Source organism: Pocillopora damicornis, chromosome 7 (genome assembly GCF_964200805.1).
Source record: "Pocillopora damicornis chromosome 7, jaPocDami1.2, whole genome shotgun sequence".
In the NCBI taxonomy this organism is placed as follows: Eukaryota; Metazoa; Cnidaria; class Anthozoa; order Scleractinia; family Pocilloporidae; genus Pocillopora; species Pocillopora damicornis.
The window spans coordinates 22,557,631-22,575,241 of NC_142676.1; the positions used below are offsets into that span (position 1 = coordinate 22,557,631).

Here is a 17,611-nt window from a genome sequence, read left to right on the forward strand (position 1 = left end):
TCATGTTGAGCAAATCATTTCTTTGACTTAACTGAGCTCTTTCACCTAAATATTTCGTAGCTGTGACCGGGAGGGTAACAACTTTATTTAACTAGCGGATCATTCGAGAACAAAATTTCTTGAAGACTTTAAAACTCTTTCATGTTCAGGGATTCATCAAGGAAGCAAAGTATTGTATCAGAACCAACCTATTCCGGATAAATACGAGAGGGGCCACCTCGTTCCTGTTAATATCTTAAGTTACAGCGATGAAAGTGCTCGTGCCACTTTCACCTACACCAACTGCGTGCCGCAAATTGCAGGTTTCAACAGAGGTCATTGGAAAAAGTACGAACTGAGAATAGGGAAATACGCCCGGAAAATTTGTTCTCCGCACGGCGGAACTCTTTACTTAATCACTGGCACATCATTGGTTAAATTTATCCCGAAATATATACGAGATATAGAGGGATATATAAGTACAAGAGTAGACGGATGGGTGGAACCTCCGTGGTGGTTCCATGACAACGTGGATGTAAACAAGGAACTGGGAGCAAAGATCGTAATTCCAAACTCAATGTGGACGGTGGGCTGTTGTTTCAACTTGATAACCAATGAAGTCGTGGGGGCGTTTGGTGTAATGGGTGATAATTCTTTTAACAAAAAGCACTTAAATAAGCTTTTGATGTCCACACAAAGTGTCGCATCTGTTGAAAGTATCCTTAAATTAGAGGATCCAAGAATTAAGTTGTTTCCTAAAGGCGAAGATTGCTATAAGCTAGAAAAAAACGTTAAATTGAATGAGATATAATTTTATTATGTTCCTTTTAAAAGAGTATGGGTAAAATCCTTGACAGGGATCTGAGATGCATCTTGGATGAGGTAATCAGATTCAGATCAATGCACAATTTTTATTATATCTCAGCCGTTTTTTACTAGACACTATTCCTCCTCCTGGAAATATAATAAATACCATAGTGACTCGTTTTTTTCGGGCTGTACCGTTAGTCACGAACTCGGTTAGAAAGAGATGTTTAGAGCTTGTATTTCCATCCTTTGTGTTCAAAATATGAATGCTACTTTATCTGCTAAACAATCTATATTGTAACGAAGAAGTGGAATCAACGAATCAATGAACTGTGATCTAAGAAATTAAACGAAATTTAAGGTTGTCACAAACATTTTGTCCAAGATTTTATACCTAACAGTATATCCTGGTCTTTACTTCTGAGGGAACCAATCCATATAACTGTCTAGATTAGACCTCTCAATCATTTCTCAGTTCGACCGAGACAAATCCCTCAGATCATTTTACTCGAGAGTGTGGGCCGTCACAAAGTCACATAATCTAACTTACAGCAATCTTCAAATGATTGTTTTTGCCTCATTGCACTCCGCCATTGGACTATAGACTCGCGCGAGTAGGGCTCTCGATCATTATTGGCTCAGCGGCATGTGCGTTTCTGCACCCACAAGAAGATTTATGACGAGCCTGGAGAAATGTTTGCGGGGAGGGTGTGACACTAATAATGTGCATAGAAACCTTGCCTCGAAGCGCTGGTATTGACGGCCTACTCGCAAACTTTTGCCAATCAACTAAACAATCATAAGAAGGACTAAACTTAAATCGCGTCTTGGTTATCGCGTCTTGGTTATCAAGTCTCTAATCGTGGCGTTTACTTTCAGCTCTTATAAACCTTGCAATGTTTACATCCTATGTTTACTTTGTTCCGTTTGAGGAATTGCTTTGGTCTTGGTCTTACGACACTAAATCAAAAAACGCTAAAATATCGATTGCATAATTCCAGTTGCGAAGAACACATCGTAATAAAATAGAGTACGAAAACTTCACTAGTCACGGTTAAAATCGAATCTTTAGTAGAAGGACATCTGTGAATCATTTCGGAAAGTATTCTCACGAAAGGAGAGCTAAGTCTATTGTAGATTGATTTATTCAAAGGTTGAGAAAAAGATCAAACAAGGATGGTGGCGTGGACCGAGTGTGAACCTAGAGGAATTTGGAACAGTAATGATAACAATAATGATAATAATAGTAGATTCAATTCTATTCTTCCAAAGGGACCTGGTCCTCTTGATTGCAAGGCCGTAGCTCCTGAGGAATATGGAAGGGTCTTTCCGAGTTAGTCGTAACGTCTGATTATAACTCTTTAGTAATAAAATAAAATTCGCCCTTTTGAATTCGCGTCATAGAAAGAACCGTTTCGTGCTTTCAACATTGCTGTTGAAGTCTTTGCAAGTAACTTGACTTCAATCTTACTCCAGTGAATAAAATTTAAAGGTCATGGTAAGCCGATGATGTTAACTAAAATTCACTTTAGAATAATTTGTAATTTTGCGTGTTTTTTTAAGGAACATTTTTTGTACCCGGTAAAACATCGAATAACTTGAAATTTATATTCTTAAGAGAATAAATGCTGGTCTAAAATAGGATGTAAAATTAGTTTAAAATAGCGGTTATCACAACAAAAGCGTGTCAACCGGAAGTCAACAAATAGCACATTCTCCACACCCGTAAGCAAACGATTATAAAATTATTACATTCTAATTAATCTATGTGGTCGTCAGTAATCCACAGCGCTGAAGGGCTGCATTTTTAGATCTTTTGAATAGGATATTGACTAAATATCTGTTTCCGTGAGTAATTTATCGCTCGTAGATTAGCCATCTCGGGTAAACATTTTTAGTAATGTCACCCTAAGCCAGATTAACTTTTATGAGTTTATTCAATTTTCCCACCTAATTTTTTTCTACAACTAACCTATAGGAGCCTTTATTGATCAAAATGATTTGTTTTGCTTTGAGTTTCAAAGCAATTTCTCCCAAAAGGCTCTTTACAGCATTCCAACACCATTTTTGCCGAAATCTCTTATGCAAGCGTGATCATATCTGTTAAGTCACGCAATGGTCACGAAGTTGATTTTGCCACTGGACGTCATGATCTTTTAGAAGCAAAACAAAATACCAAGAAGCCACACAAATAGACGAAATCTAACGTCTCATTGTGTAGATATACTTCCAAATTATCAGTACACGCAATGGGAATGTACAGCAGTCAGTGAGTCCACAGGGAACTATTTCATGCTTTTGAGAAGCATGGAAAACTGAGACAGCGACACACGTTTTCCCAAATGTGAACATTGCGACCTCTTATACTCTTGTATTTTTCTTTCTTCTTTTTCATGGAAGGGGCGTTTCACAATCGAACTACAAAAGCGTATAGAAAAAAGTGTGATTACGCGATTGTTAGACCCCAAGTTTTTAACTGCATTAGGAACGAGAAGCAGCTAAAAAGTAAACAGAACATTAAATTACTAATTATGTGTTGTGGGCCATTAGCTAAACTATTTTATAGGGCTTTCAAGGAAACGAACAAATTGACGACATGTAATAGTGTAGTTTGATCGTACGGATGAGTGTAGTCCTGAGAAGGACTGTTGTCAGTAGTGGTGACTGACGTTTGTAAGAACAAGAGCAACATTTTTTTTTTCCATCTCAGGGACTCATTTAATTAACATATTTCATTATAATCAGTTGTCGTCGTTAACAATTCTAGAGGGTATACAGGACGGCGACAAAGATTTTTCTCCATGCTCCCGACGAACTTTACAGCATGACTAAATGAAAGTTCTGTTAGAACAGTTAATTAACTTTGGCTTAGCCACTCATCCCCCAACGCTGACATGCGCATTCTTCGCAAAGCGACTGCAGTTTTTCGATGTAGAGCTTTTGGCGCCCAACTATTACATCTGAAAGGTCAACGTCAAAAGAATTTCAATGTCCTTTAATACAGCAATGAAAAAGTCACTTATCTTCTTCTGGGACGCCAGCTCACACAAATTGTAGGCATCGTAAACAACTGGCTGTTTAGGTGTTCGCTCACGGACAGCCACGTCCAAACCGGCCTCAAGTGTAACAACTTCGATATCCCCTTGCTGCTCGTCATCCACAAGGGTTTTCTTCGAGGCAAGACGTAAAAAAAAAACCTGCTATTTGGTTTGCGGTCAGGAATTCGCTACTCTTAAACAACACGTTGCCAGTCGAATCCTTGGCACACATCATTGATCGTGCAACCGCTGCTGGATCTGCCTTACTTCTCCTCTCTAATTCTAAACTTTGCAGTCAGATAGGACCTCTGGTTTTGGGTGACTCACCTGACTTAAGTGCTTAGCCCTTTACATGTCTGTTTGTGTCACTTACGGGCGAGCTGACTGCTCCGACAACCGGTACCAGCGTTGGCTGTCCCTCCAGGTGCTCTGCATACTCTAATGCAGCTTTGTCAAAAAGCGTCTCATGCTCTAGCGCACGTTGGTGTTTGCCACAGTCTAAGTGTTACATTATGTAGGAGTGCTTCAGGAATGACTTACTACATCCTTCTTCTGGGCATGTAAACAGTGCCTCGTTTGCTGTTGCAGGCTCTTCGTCGGTTTCCGTCTGGTCTCTGGTGGCATGGGTTTCACTTGGATGTGATGTGGTAGTCCGCCCTTTCTCGACGGAGGAGAAAGAGCTTGGGTGCGCCAGGAGTATACTACCATTGACGGCAGAATATCTGGTGGTGGGATCTCAGCCTTTGGAGCAGATATCAGTTTCCCAGGTACCACGCCGTATGCTCTCCATACACGGATTCCCTCTTTGGGCTCTATATTTGAGAGTTTATTCACACCATCAATTTTGCAAGTGACCATTGGAGGGTTTGTGATAGACTCGCAGCGGGTGACACTTACGGATGCCACTCCACCGGAAGAAAGAATAGCCTCAACCATCGATATCGATGCCAGAGTGTAAGTTAATGTGCATGTGTGACTTTGTTAAGGCTGCCTTATGATCACTAGCTCCTTTTCCACACTAGGGATCTGAAAAATCCAATCGTTGGTAGTAACTGACTGTCTTCAGATCTGGCATGATGGTCTTGAGTTGTTTGATAACGTCCGCCATGACTGCGAGGACCGCACATCTGTCTTGAGTGCACCTTTGGAAGATGTGAGCGAAGGTTAGCATTTGAAGACGTTCGCTAACCTCTCTGAGGGCTACGCTGATGTGCCAAGTAATGCCACGTTTGCAAAACCAACCGGTTTGGCTTTCTCGGTATTTTCTCGGCAAATATTTCATAGCCCAGTATAACTAGCACTGATGACTCTTCTAATGACTCGAGAATATCGATCCTTCCAGCATCTTGATTTGAGGAGCGTACTATGTGAGCCCTCCAGGCATAAATGTTTGTTATAACTTGCTTTAAAGTAAACGAAAGTTCCTCCTTGACTTCGAGTAGCAGGTTATCTGTCTGGGTGATCATTGCTGATTCTATTTCGCTGAGAGATGACATTAGTTGGTCGTTGCGATCACAAGTGTCGTCATGATGATGGCTGCACTGAGCTTGAAAGGCAAGCTCCTTTAGGTCGCTCAACGCAAACAATCTGCAGTGATCGACCACAGTAGAACCCTGACACGTGTGAACCCATAATACACACGAAACAAATTACACACGACAGTTCACCAGACCACAATGCAGTGCTCATACGTTTTGACGGGCCTGGGTACCATGTAATTGATATACACGAAAAAAGTAGTCATTGCGAAACTCTGAAAAGTAATGGAAAGAAAAAGAAACAAATTTTCCAGCAATATTTGCGATCTAAAAGAAAATTACAGGACAACTTTTTATCTGACAAAAAATTCAGCTAGGCTCAGATTGAAGCCTGCCTCTCTCGTAAAAGGGTATTTTCGTTCACACGGGTGCGTGAGCTTATTCGGTAGAGAAGCACCTTCTACAAATGTGTATTCCGCCTTTAGAACTGTTAACGTGTTTGATAACGTTATAGAATGAATATGAAGAACATTTGCCTTGTAATCTCTTTTGAGGTAACGCTTTCCAAGTCGAAGGCGTCTCTGTATATCTTTCGTCCAGCCCATCATGCACTTCCCGCGTCTCCAAGTCTTTCTACGACGTCGGATAAGTCTTCAAATGCCTGCGATCCTGCAGAACTAACGTAACCTAAGCTTGAAGTGACTTTCAAACAGAGGCGGGACAAACAGCAAGGATACGCAGAAGCGTACTTCGGCTCAAGGGCTTGAAACTCATCCTGTCACAGTCGGCCAAATATTGTTTGACCACTCTTTCAGGAATCATCACGTTTGATATCTTTATAGTTTCTTTGTTGCTAAGCGTTATGGATCTTTCTCCGAATTGTTATCAAGGCCTCACTCGTAAGGACTTTACTGGTCCACCTCTTCCATAATGAGGTAAGGCAATGGCGTTTGGCGTCCGTAAATCGATAGATGGTCAGACAAGGAATATAACGAAGGAGTTTGGTAAAGCGCACCTTATCTGCCATGATGGAAGGTATTTGGCGACGCTTCTCCCAAGTGTCGGAAGCCTAGTAACATTGGGCAAGTGCCTCCATCAGCGTCACGTCCACGCTGTCTTCATCAGAGTCTTCACCACTGGAGATCTGGCGGCGCACCACATCTGAGGAACACAGTTGCTGGAACGAGGGGCTTGCCCCTTGTGGTGTTGTCTTTTAATACAGCAATCACACCTTTTCCAGCTTTCCGTGTGTAATAACGCTTGGTTCTATCATATTCTTTTGTTACTCATACCATTTGGTTCAAACAATGGCTTAACATCAGTTTAAAATGATAGCATTCTCTTTTTTAGCTACATGCATGTGAAGTACCTTGCATACACCTTCAAAACAGGGGCATTGAAATTGAAAACTAACGGTTTTATATTCCTCTTTTTAACTCGTGAATTGCGCGCATGCGCAAGAGCGAGTTCTAGATATGATGTGGAGAATGGCACTCGCCCACTCGCTCGCTCGCTCGCTCGATTGGTCGATCCCTGTAAACTTTTTTTCGATTTTAGGCTTTTGAGTGCATTGATAGTTTTTGGCGAGTAATAAACAAACAAAATGGCAACCTTTTTTGCTAAGAATGGTGGTGCGGTGAAAAAGAAGCCAGTGATAATCTTAAAAGAGTTTTTTTTTTTTCGTTTTAGTTTCAACAAGCGGCACCGGCGACTGGCAGGCGTGCGAGGATTCACACTGAATTAAGAGAACAACCTTCGTTTTTCATAAAATTGCAATTTACAATTCTAGAACTTGAAAACAATCCGAAGATTCATTTAAAATATCACTTACTCCGAAGCGCTCGGAGTTTACAGGTGTTAAAAAGCTTTTTCTGTTATGGCGTGAGATTGGGGGCAAAATCGATCATTACATTTCGTATCGTGTGTTTTTCTGTGTGAAGCAACAAAAGGTGCCGGCGTCTGACGAAATTACAGGTTAACACGAAAGTCAAATAACACATAAACAAATAATTTTGGCTACCGATTTTCAGTGAATTTTTAAAGAACAATTTTCTTTTAAGTTTCAAGACAATTTGAAGATTCAAAATAAATATTACATACTAAAATGCGAAAATTATACACCACAAAACTGATAAACAGGCCTGAAATGAAATTCTATCTTGTTCTAGATTATGCGTTGCCTGGCACGCGACCAAAATCTACCCAGGCGGAAATCCAAAATGAGGGTGGCAGTCTGTGCTTAGGTATCTCACTAAAAACTCGTTCCCGTTTGTCCCATATGATTGTGAGGGAATCATTAATGTTTTCATAAGGACAATATTACCTTGATTTTCCAACATTTACAATGATAGACAGTAAATTTCACTTTTGACCCACATTTACTTCCAACCTTTTCTTTTGAACCAGAAACTAAAATGATGTAAGTTTAAAACACATGACATCATCCACCCTTGTCAAATGTAATAGTATGATCATTTCAGTTGTAATGCCTTCTTATCCCAACATTACTTTGTTTCTTTGCTACATTAGCAAACACTGAACTACTGCTCGTACTCTAAATATGACAATCAACCACAAAATTCCCTTGAACCAGATAACATTAAACATAATCCAAAAAATCATGTAAGTCATCTGTCAATTCACGAGTTTGCTCACAGAGCACTTTGATTTTGATTTCTTGTAATTTTGTAGTTGCACGTGATATACACGTTATTACAGTTGAATTTCAATGTTAAACGTCAATAAATGCCTTCCTATAAAAACACCTGTCAGGTAATAATTCCACACCCCCCCCCCCTCTTATCGTACTATATTTAAAAGACGCCCGGGGCGTTAATTAGGTCGTTTACGCCCCATCTCTCTGACAATCAATATGTTATCTAAGTGCTGTTTAATATCGACCTGTGAATTGGTTTCCTTTTTAAAGGGTTCAGTTTGTTACAGTTTTTGAAATTGCGGTATGAGTAAAATCCCAACATTTCAATTGCTCCTTGACAGTTTTATTGACGAACGCTCTAAAATCTATAAACATCAGTTTAATCGTGGAAGCTAACACCAAAGAGTCGAAAATATATCTTTATACGAAAACGAAAAAATTAATACATAATTAGGCCTCTTGCCTAAAAAGAAAGCGCCATCGATAAAATTTCATGAGATCAAACACTTTAATTATCTTTTTTATTAGCTAAGAATTGTTTTCTATTAAACAACGTTTTGAAGGATTTTAAATAGTGGATTTATGTATCTGTGAGGTCGATCTTCACGACAGATGCACGTACTTGAACATTTAAGCGCAAACGAACGCTCTAGCAAATAACTGTGAACGGTCACATCAGTTTAGCAGGCGAAGCTAACGCCCAAGAGTCCAAAATATATCTTTGTACGTGTGAAGTGTATATAAAACTCAGTTTACGAGGAAATGATTGTTACTCAAATATTAAACTGGTTTCTCATCATTTCTCAGCTTGCAGTACGGGTGGGAAATTCAAGACTAGTTTTTGCCTTTATTTTGAAACCGATAAATGGAAAAACGCTACACTCAAGAAATCAGCAATCATCTTAACCAGAGTGTGTTTCATCGTGGCATGTTTCATGTAATACATAAAATCAATTTTAAGGAGTGTTCCCACAGACGTAAATCTATCACGCCTTTCGGATATGTCCTTGATATTCTCACTCTGTGAAACGGTGTGGCTTGATGAAAACAAGCACGTTTTGAAATTAAAGAGAGATCTCAAAACCTTGTTTATAGCAGAACTACAGTGAGGGAAACCATACCCACCATTAATTTTTCAATTTCAGCCGTGTCTCTGATATGTTTCTATCCTCGACGAAATCTTCTTTAAAACTGATTTGTAATATATTTTCTTCGGCTTTAATATTTAATCTTCATTTGAGGGGGTCGGATTTTTTTGTTTACCATATGAAGGAAATAAAATATTGATGACAGCTATCAAAGTTACTGTCCACATTTGACTGAAAATGTGTCAAATTCACATTTAAGCTAGAGAATTTTAGTTGTGTCATGACGAAATATGCCTCATCCTCAGTAAGGCTCTATAATACTATTATGACCACCCTTCCCCTCCTCATCGGAAGTTAATTGGCAGTCAACTTATCCCTGGAAAACCGTGTGATCCCCTCAAAAAATTCCCCTCCTTCGGGGGATAATTAAAAGTTCCCTAGTTATTTTTTCCACCCTAAAAGTATTTACATTTGAGATAACTGAGTTACATATCATGTGTTTTTTCGAAAGGGGCAAGAGGATTCAACACGTAGCACCAAAGCAAATGACGTAATATTTGTGCTAAAACTTTATTAAAATCACGAACGAAGCGAGGTACTTATTTTTCATGTTTTGCTGCTGTCCTCCTGAACAAGCATGTCTACAAACTAAAGAACACCCGTTTAACCCTTTTAATAATTAATTAAACCAAAACTGTATCAGTATCACTATTATTAGCTTATAGCAATATTTATGAATATTACCACTTCATGTACTACCTCTGCTAATATGATACTGCTCATAATATGACAACGTACGTTTGTTCAAACGGGAATATCACGTGCATATCTGATTATTCTATAGAGTGTGGATTTGTGTAAATCGGAACGATGCCTTCATTAAGGGAACATCTAATGCTATAATTAATGCGAGTATTATATGTCAATAGGAGCAAATAATACCCCAAAAACGTTAATAGAGTTAATCATTAAAAACCATGTTTCGCCTGAACATATCTGCTCTCGCTATTCTATTAAATATTTTAAAGGAAAGAGGATGCGTTGCCTTGTATGCTAAATGCAATGATATTTCTTGATGTGTTCTTTATTCTCCATTATTCCTGTCTGTCTTTTCGTCTTTTGAAGTGGCTTCCTCTGCTTCAGCAAGTGGTGTGTGATGGACAGAGTAACGAGTCCTGAAAACAGGAGCAATTTTTCAAAGGGTGAGTTAGTGTTATCAACTGAGTTGAAAACGTAAATTGGCCACTGTAAAGAGTTTAAAGGCTGACGTTTCGAGCGTTAGCCATTTGTCAGAGCGATTGGATCCTTGTGTCTCTTTTACATAAACATATAAAGTAATTAAAGTGCATTTAGGTTGTAGCATATGTGAAAAAAACAACGAAGAAAAATGCACGGTAACTGGCCAGCGTACGTAGGTGCTCATTCTCAATGCCTCCCAAAAGAAAGACAAGCCTTGAAAATGTCTAGCAATAAAATCTATGTCACAAATTAGAGAGTTCATTATATTTTCTCTTATGAATCAAATGAAGGATCTCCAACATATCGTATGTCTACGACTAACCAAGAATACAGGTTGGCAGATCCTAAAGATGTACAAGTGTAGAAAAAATTTCACTTTTGTACCTCTCTTTCACGAACGAAATAAAGAGGTCAGTCGGCCTATAGTCTGGAAGAAGTTGCATACGTTGCATATTTACTTCAACCCGTCATTATTATAACATGTAGGTCAATGCTAAGAGTAGGGGAGACGACTTTGCACCACCCATATCAGCTTAGGTAGGATGACCTTTTTTAGTAGAGCCATGTCGCGGAGAATCTTATTCAAATGTCTATCTTTAGCAGGGACGCTTCTCAAGAGATTTACTAGACCAGTTTAGTGGACGTTGTCTCTGAAACAACATCGCCATCACCCAAAACACAAAAACAAACAAACAAACGAAAACAGGAATTACTAGCCATGTACTCACATGGTTATCTGCTGGCACGCTTTCCATGATACTTGTGCATGTTCAGCGGTAGCGGCAGATGCCGGTGCGATTATTTCTGTTTGAGTCCCACGGTCACATTTAGTGTTGCTGCATCTAGTCACTCTGGATTTTACTGAACTTCTTTCTTGTCTTTCCCTGTCTTCATGGCTTGGAGAAAAACTCAATGCTCCAGTATCTTTTGCACTGGCCGCAATGGAGGGCTCTCCAATGATCCCTGACTGAAGTTGTGTTTTAAGCATGTTTTTGCCAACCATCCCACGTATCTCGCCTTGTAGGTCATTAAATGGAAGAAGCAAGGCTAGGCAACAAGAAAAGGACCATTTTGGATTTTTGCGCCACTCTTTGAAGACCTGATGTAAGTATGCCAAGTACTGAACTAGGAAGAAAATGATTGATCAGAGAATTAAACTTTCTCTGTTTAACTGTAAAAATCCTATAAGGTGTGGAATTACAAACCATAGAAGCCTGTAACGTAGTTTCAATTTTTAACCAAATAAATTGAGCTCTATAGAAAGACTAAACTCTTATTGTGCGTTTTATTTCAATGGTTAGTTGCTGTTCAAATAAACTCGAGATACGATAAGGCTACCTTTAATGTGAATGTTATGACACTACTGTGGTTCATATTTCGGACAACACAAAGTAACGTATAAAAGTTGCAGTTGAGTTTCTTTCCATGAAATTGATGTTTATCTTACCAACAAGGAGGCCAATCACCAACGTATTCGCCCCAATAATCAGTATTTTCATTGCCAAAGCGTCCTTGTGATGGTCCGCCATGTTTAATATATTCTCAGTCGGAATTCTGCTCACAGCACCGATACCCAGATTTACAAGTGTAACGGCGAGAGAAGTGGACATCAGTCTGTTCTCAAAAGTGTCTTGCATGGGTTTGATCCAGCAGAAAAGCACTGCATACATACCGGCAACAACCCAGGCCAATCCAATGAAGGATCTGCTTTCTTGACCCACGAGAATGAGGCCGCACGTAAGAATGAATTTGCGGGACATTTCAATCAGTTCCCAGTACCAAGAACAAGGTTTGTAATTTTCGAAGAGAAATCGCAATCCGTCAACAACTTCTGGATGAGAGCCATTATCACTGTCTTTCTTGGTTATGATTGTTCGCCGATGCCTCCAAAGTGCAACGAGAGAAAGAGCAGGTAAAGCAATAATGTATGCAGCTGAAATATAAGCTACGATCACAAGATGATTGTAATTTGCTCCTTGGCATTTTATGCTGTAATCTACTTTAAGGTACTCGTTACATAACTCTTCTCTTTTATCTTTGCAGAGTTTCTGGCAGGCGAACGGCATAACACTGGCTGTCCTCGAACAGGTGCTTAGGTATGTCACGTACAGGAAGAAAAAAGCGTTTCTGTAAAGAAGAACTTTCCCCTGTGAAATTTTGCTTGCCCTTTCGTCCTCCTCCAGTCCCTGTTTTCTTGAGATCATCATATACCAAAAACCATAGATCACACACGAACCAACAATAACCATGGCATTCATTGACAAGAGCACAAACAAATCTCCAAAGGCATCCACGTGTAATTTGTGATTAAGGCAGTGAACCGGTGCTACCTGAAGCAAATTCATCTGTAAAATTCCTGAATATTTCGACACAACCTGCAATGAATCTGGCCATTCAATGAACGAGAACACATCTAGCAAGCCATGAGTGACTTGATAAAAACCAATCAAGATCTTAAGCTTTGACAACAAATTGTCAAAACAAGAGAGTCCCCGGTCCTTTGAAAGATTATTTTTCTTTCTCCAAACTATAAGGGTCAAAAATATCGCTATAATACCAGCAAGGAGAGAGAGTTGTCCTGCAATCCAAGACCGTGAAGGACATTTTTCGCAAGAGTGAAATTGTTTGTGGTACCCTGGATTGCATACAGCGCAAAGCGGACCTTGATAGCCTTCTCCGCATGGTGAGTCCAAACCACCTTTGCAAGACTCCTCTACCTGACATCTGTATGGTGTTGGTATTGCATAAGGATACTGCACTGAGAAATCATCCAATGCAGGTAACTGTCGGGCGAGATTTTTCATGAAATATTCATAGCGATGTTTATAGGACTCGTTCCGCCATTGCCACCAAAAGCCAGGTTTTAGTGAGGCGTACTCATCTTTGCATAGCAGCCCGCTTCGGCCACATGTAAGACACTTGTCGAAGAGATGAGTTCTGTAATGGCCTTCCAAGCAGGGACAAGCACGATGTCCAGCGAAAAAGTCGGTTTCCGTTCCTGTAAAAATCCAAGATTGCATTATTAATCAATCAAATCTTACTCACTCCTACCTTCAGTTAGATGAAGCTGGAGCTCTATACACCAGCTAGACTAATGATGTCATATTTAATTATCATTGAAAAAAAAAGTAGGATCAAAGTCTTGAACCTCGTTTTCGTATTATTTATCAGCGCAGGGTGGAAAGGATTCTCTCCCGTGCTTTGAGACCCGATGTTCTTGCAAATATTGATTGAGAGGAAGATCAACTGTTGGTTTACCTATAAACCTTGGGGCGTCAAATAGTACCCTTAAGTGAAAAAAAAAGATCTTCAAACCAACCATACACAATGAAGCAAACACAGGGAAGGGTTTCGCGACATTCGATTTTTGCCTACGTGCTGGGTTTGATTCCAAAGATAAATACGGTTGTTCTAATTCTAATCATTTTTCCTCATTCTTTCCAGGCTTCTAGACAGCATTTCATTACGTGTGTACACACTGATAGCTTAAAACCCGTTGGTGACGTCAAAAAGCACATGTTCGGTTATTACCATCAGGACATGTCTTGCAGTCCAGTACAGATTTTCCAGGTTTTTTGTCATATGCCACGTAAGAACCATTTGGACATTTCTTACAGCCGTCTGCAACATAACCAAGAGTGTCGGAGTAAAAACCACCTGAAAGAGGAACATGTCAAAGTTCCAGTTGAGGTAATGAGTGGTTTTAAGTACATTTTGAGTTTATGTGAAAATAAAAATATAAACCGTCAACGTTCCTGTAACTTGGTGGAATAAGAAGTTTCCACCAGCTTCAAGGTTGAGCCTTCGAAAACAAATAATTAACCTTCTAATATAGCTACCCTGCAAAGCTACCTTTGCGGGACTTTTCTCCCAGCACCAACATCATCGTTTATTTTGGTTCAAAGTCAAATTTTTGATCAATTCTAGTTTCATTGATAGAGGAAAAAAAGTTCGTTTGCAAGTCATTTTTCCTAAATTGAAATAGTTGATGCTTTGGATGGAGACTGTTTTTCATTTATATACTGAAACCTGAAATCCTCTCTCGCACCCGCGTCATAAATTGAGACAGCTTTTACTTCCCTACACTTTTGTAGCCCTTTAGGTTTTATTCAAAATATATCGGTGTGGTTACTGACTCTTAAGATAAAACGACCCCAGCGGACTTTGAGCATTAAAGCTTCCCCCGAAAGACTGCTTTGGCAATATTCTACATATACAAGCAAGAAGAGGTTCATAAGATGGTCGCCTAGACATATGTACCGAGAAATTAATCGCTTTCACCGTTTCTTACTGTGGCCTAAGCTACATCGGGTACTTACAAACGTCCAAACTATAACATACCAGGAGAGCAATCAACGCACTTCCAGCTTCTTGTCCCCAAAGACTTCGAAAATGATCCCAAAGGACATGGGAGAAATACAACGTGTGATTGGTTTTCAGTTTCGGTGAAACCCATACTGAGTAGTGCTGGCTGAAGGGAGTAGTATTCACTGCTGTAACGTTCAACGATAATAGCTTCATCGTAAGAATAAAGAGAGTTCCTGAGAGTGAAAATGATAACAGAAGTTTTTTTGGAAATATTATAGTATATTTACATATTTATATATATATATATATATATGTCATTGCTTAAGCTTGCTTACAGTCTTAGACTATACCAGACACTAATGCCGATGACGCTGGTAATTGATTCATATATAATTTCTACTACTTCTAATTTAAACGCTCTGCTTTTTCTCTCAGATCGGTAAAGTAAGGATCCAAAAATCCTACATTGAATATTAAGTCTTTTTAAATATTCCTACTCTCCCTTGCTCAGCTGCTTGTCCTCAATTAAAGTTACATATCAACACTACTGAGTATGTGACATGATGTTATGCGTGTACGCTATCAAAACATTCATCTTTTACTGACAAGTAGATTGTGACTCTCCCTCTTGGAATGGAATAATACATGGTTCTAGCTGTTCTATTCCTTGCAACACTGCAACAGAAATTAAACAATGTCTGAAAATCTAAATTTAACTGAAATAAGTCCACATTAGCTATCGTAAGTTCGAAAAGTTACTCGTTTTATGTTGTTTTTTGTTTTGATGTGTTTTGTTTTTTTTTCCTGAAAGCATCAACTTATATTGCATAGTGAGAATACTCATGGGCTCGGCACCATATGTCAGGGGGGAGGGGAGAATTGAGGAACGGACTCTTAAACTTTTCATACCCTATCTCGTACTCAATAAATGGAAATCATTTGAGTTTGAAGACAGTATTCATCAGCGCTTAATGTTGCTCCATAAGGTGAGTATTGTTGCAGCCCATAAAATTGCAATTTCGAGTTTGAGAAAATGTAATTATTATTTAAAACTCTTCAACAAAGATAGAACAAATTATCACCGGCCATTATTGCAATGATGTTTGTTGGTTATCTTTTTAGCTACTTAGTGCAAATGCTTGATTATGTCAGATACGTCACAGTTTGAAATTCATAGAGTGGAGGCCTGCGAATGAGGCAGATGTTAATGTCTTTAACGTCGTCCGGAGGAGAAAGCTGTAAAATGGGAGAAGAATAACAAGAGTTGAGATCATCTTACTACAGATTTGGCACAGGTTCAATGCACTTCAGTCCTTAACTTGGCGATATATCTGATCAGATTTTTTTTTTCTCGTTCTCATCGATTTTCAGTCCTCCTTCATGATCTGATCAGCAAATACTAAACTTGAAGAAGTCCTTGAATGAGTAAAACCTGGATGGAATATCATTAATAAAGAATTTAAAACCTACAGTGTAAATTTCACGCTGATGGACTCAAGGCGAAAGGCCTCCCGCTCGATAATCTTAAGAGGATTATCAGATAGTGTTCTACAGGAATAAAATGAGGACGATTAATATGTAGCAGTGAAAATCACAGTGGAATATTTCTACGTAAAAAATCGTGACGAATCCGATATTCATCGGACACCCTCTATTATATGACGGTTGCTAAGGTCTTGATTTTGTCTTGCCATATTTACTATAAAATTAATCGGTATTCTGTGGAGACCAAAATTAGCACTTTTCGACCCAATTTAGGGTATTTTGTAATCTTGTAAAAAATTTTCACAATTGCAATCAGTTACATGGTTCTCTGATGCGGTTTTAAAGAACATTTTACATAAATTTTAAAAAAAAATCTGCTTGATTGCCGACCGTGCCCGACTGCTGGCCTTGTAGCGTATGCATAAATCAGTTTGTTGTATGTGACAGTTTTCTAGCGTACTTTGCTGTTGGCCCTGGACAGTACCTGCTATGAAGGATTTTATTAACAGCTTTATAAATTCAGGAAGAAAATTGGAGGTAGTCACGAGTAAACTTTAGGATTCAAATAGTATGCGTGTGTTTAGTAATTGCCCGAGTCGGTCATTGACAAGGCCAATTTCTGCAACGCAATTGACATTTATCCTGAATTTGTGTGTAAATATGCGATTCGACGCCATCTTGGAGTGACAGACACACATGGCCTCGATCTCATGTGGTAATTGAGACTCACTTCGGTATTAATGCTGCAAGATATGAAGTTAGATAGCAACCATTTGATGGAATGAAAACGAGTTAATGCAAATCAGAACTGTGAGCCAAGCCACCATACGTTGTTCGTAGATTGAATTATGGAATGGATTTTATTACGCAAAGAAAAAAATATCTAATCCTATGCTGAATCGAACGCACTTTATTTATCTAAAATTTTATTTTAGTCAATGAACTGTAAAACGCACCAATACTCTGAAACATGTTAAGCTTACTGGCTACTAAGCTGTGCGGCAACAAAAACAGGCAATGAACGAGCTCCTTGATTCCATAAAAGTGAAGACATTGTGAAAGCTTCTTTAAATTTGGGAATGATACTCATCAGTTTTGTGATAGAAAACTGGGTTTCAGCCGTAAAATTTTATGTGCAATTTTTTTTAGTTGCTGCCTTTGTGATGGTCTATCTGATTCTACGTGTATCCGAACCTTTCTTTTCTTCAGTAGTTGAGCTTATGGAGTGACTGTTAAAAACACTCACAGTAGGTCTAAATGGGTCACATTGTAAAAGGCTCTGTAAGGAATTCTCCTCAAACGGTTCCTGTTGAGAAAGCTAACCGAAACGGCAAGACACTCACTGAAGGAATGAACACTATTTTTGTCAGAGACGAGAAAGTGTCTGATAAAAAATTGTAATAAAAAACGAGGTTGTTTGTTTTTCATTGCCTGAAAGGCAAAGTTTGCATTCCTTTCAAGCGCATTAAAAGGTAGTTAAACGACCAATAGCAAACTTGTCTACCATCAAGGACAACAGTACATAGCGTTATT

General features: G+C 39.0%; 3 protein-coding genes across 4 annotated transcripts in view; 2 read left to right on the top strand and 1 right to left on the bottom strand.

Moving 5' to 3' along the window:
* LOC113672079 (uncharacterized) overlaps window positions 1-412 on the top strand; it is a 6,353-nt gene extending 5,941 nt beyond the window's left edge. The window contains exon 3 of the mRNA XM_089212758.1: window positions 150-412. The gene's annotated coding sequence lies outside the window, so the exon portion shown is untranslated. The remainder of the gene's footprint in view (window positions 1-149) is intronic.
* Window positions 1-17,611, top strand: part of LOC149043156 (uncharacterized) — a 98,932-nt gene that overhangs the window by 7,728 nt on the left and 73,593 nt on the right. The window lies entirely within an intron of this gene.
* Window positions 9,713-17,511, bottom strand: LOC149043157 (cysteine repeat modular protein A-like). Of its 2 annotated transcripts, XM_089212751.1 has the most exons (9): window positions 17,325-17,511; window positions 16,064-16,141; window positions 15,755-15,829; window positions 15,200-15,268; window positions 14,627-14,826; window positions 13,817-13,942; window positions 11,733-13,283; window positions 11,014-11,410; window positions 9,713-10,221 (listed from the first exon to the last, which is right to left on the bottom strand). In XM_089212751.1, the coding sequence occupies exons 1-9, from the start codon at window positions 17,504-17,506 to the stop codon at window positions 10,131-10,133; spliced, it is 2,769 nt and encodes a 922-aa protein (XP_089068877.1). In that variant the 5' UTR covers window positions 17,507-17,511; the 3' UTR covers window positions 9,713-10,130. The 2 variants fall into 2 exon arrangements, with proteins under 2 accessions (XP_089068877.1, XP_089068878.1); XM_089212752.1 differs by lacking the exons at window positions 15,755-15,829; window positions 16,064-16,141; window positions 17,325-17,511 and adding an exon at window positions 15,873-15,978.